The sequence below is a fragment of the Aureococcus anophagefferens genome, assembly GCF_000186865.1.
Source record: "Aureococcus anophagefferens unplaced genomic scaffold AURANscaffold_2, whole genome shotgun sequence".
Lineage (NCBI taxonomy): Eukaryota > Pelagophyceae > Pelagomonadales > Pelagomonadaceae > Aureococcus > Aureococcus anophagefferens.
The window spans coordinates 3,325,267-3,327,314 of record NW_008705562.1 but is presented as its reverse complement, the minus strand read 5'-3'; the positions used below and the strand labels follow the sequence as shown (position 1 = coordinate 3,327,314).

At 51.8% G+C, this 2,048-nt stretch overlaps 1 protein-coding gene across 1 annotated transcript; it reads right to left on the bottom strand.

Moving 5' to 3' along the window:
* Window positions 1-1,354: 1,354 nt before the first annotated feature.
* AURANDRAFT_20050 (hypothetical protein) lies at window positions 1,355-1,811 on the bottom strand (the record flags this gene model as incomplete). The annotated part of the gene is made up of 3 exons (XM_009034968.1): window positions 1,355-1,438; window positions 1,475-1,542; window positions 1,709-1,811. Coding segments are annotated over 3 exons (255 nt in total), but the record flags the coding sequence as incomplete, so codon positions are not given.
* Window positions 1,812-2,048: the final 237 nt, after the last annotated feature.

The following is a 2,048-nucleotide window of genomic DNA, read 5'->3' as shown; positions in this document are numbered from 1 at the left end:
TGTTTCAAACGCACGGGTTCTGCTCCAGCGCACAAGCAACGAATTGGTACTCTTCCGGCGCGCGTCCCCTCGACGCGTCCTTAGTTGCGTGTCTATTGTGCGCTAGTCGCACCGTTCCGCGAACTGCACGGGAACGGCGGCGGCAACATCATCGAATTGCTGGGAAACCTCGATAGGCCGGAGCTACTAAAGGCTCGGGGAAACCCGGGTCAAATCGAGCTTAGACGCTCGAAGTGAAAATGCTTCGGATAGAGGCAATCAGCAGCCAAGCGCCTAAAGCCGCGTGTATTACAGTGTATTACAGTTGGGTATACATGTATTGCAAGCGGTCACGGTGAAGGTCCAGAGACTAAGTGGTGATGGGTGTCGGCGCGGTTGACCGCGCCGATGCTTAAGATATAGTCCGCCCCTCTTGAGAGAGAGCTCATCGGATGAAGGAGCGTGCACTCCCCGAGCCTTTGAGGTCGACCGGTTGTATTACACAAGTGTAATACACCGGCCGATGGATTCATTAGAACGTCGCTAGAGTGTTGTAATACGCATGTATTACAAACTGTCTTTTGTGTAATACACATGCAATACACTGTCTATTGGCACGGGAAGATGACCACTCCGTCTGGAAGGAACCAAGTGTTCACGTCGCCTGGGAAAACGGTCTACAAAAGTAAGGCTGAAGCAAAGGAGGCTTTGCTTCGGCTCAACCGAGCAGACTCCGATGCCGGCGGTGAGACCCTTGCGGACGACGATCCCAGCGCGTATACCCTTGTAGACTCCGAGACCGGTGAGGATACCCAACCTTACCCGACCAAAGACATGTAGTACAGAGTGTAATACAGTTGTAATACACATGTAATACAAGTCTTAGACAGTATAAAAGACCCTCTAGCAGACCCTTCTTTAGTAAAGTGGGAGCCTGCGGCTTAATTTGACTCAACACGGGGAAACTTACCAGGTCCAGACATAGTAAGGATTGACAGATTGAGAGCTCTTTCTTGATTCTATGGGTGGTGGTGCATGGCCGTTCTTAGTTGGTGGAGTGATTTGTCTGGTTAATTCCGTTAACGAACGAGACCCCCGCCTGCTAAATAGCTGTGGGAATGCGCTTGCATTGCCTCAACTTCTTAGAGGGACTTTCGGTGACTAACCGAAGGAAGCTGGGGGCAATAACAGGTCTGTGATGCCCTTAGATGTCCTGGGCCGCACGCGCGCTACACTGGCACACGCAACGAGTCTATCACCTTGGTCGGCAGGCCTGGGTAATCTGTGAACGTGTGCCGTGATTGGGATTGATTGTTGCAATTTTCAATCATGAACGAGGAATTCCTAGTAAACGCGAGTCATCAGCTCGCATTGATTACGTCCCTGCCCTTTGTACACACCGCCCGTCGCACCTACCGATTGAATGGTTCGGTGAAACCTCCGGACTGGGGTTCGCAAGCTTCACGGCGAACGTACCTCGGGAAGTTGGTTAAACCTCACTATTTAGAGGAAGGTGAAGTCGTAACAAGGTCTCCGTAGGTGAACCTGCGGAGGGATCATTACCTAATATCCACACCTAACACACACCCCAGCGAACCGGTACTATTGAGTTAGTACCTCTGACTTCGGTGTACTCTTGATTGGGTCATCGTCCACAGTCACTCACACTCCGATTCTAACCAAACGGGTGAACCAGCGCATGCTGACGCCGAAAGATTAGTGTAAGAACTAATTTTGATCAAGCGAAATGCCATACAACTCTTACCGGCGGATGTCTTGGCTCCCACAACGATGAAGAACGCAGCGAAATGCGATACGTAATGCGAATTGCAGAATCCAGTGAATCATCAAACCTTTGAACGCATCTTGCGCTCCCGGGATATGCCTGGGAGCATGCGTGACGGAGTGCTTGTCCCCCACATCACCCCACGGAGTGTTACTACTCGGTGGCGGTGGAGTCTGCGCTTCGATTGACCAATTGGTTGATCGTGGCGCCAAGTCAAGCTCTCGTCGCGCCGCCTCATTCGGTCCGTCCGAGGCGGGGTACTAGGCTTTCTCGTAAAGCACCT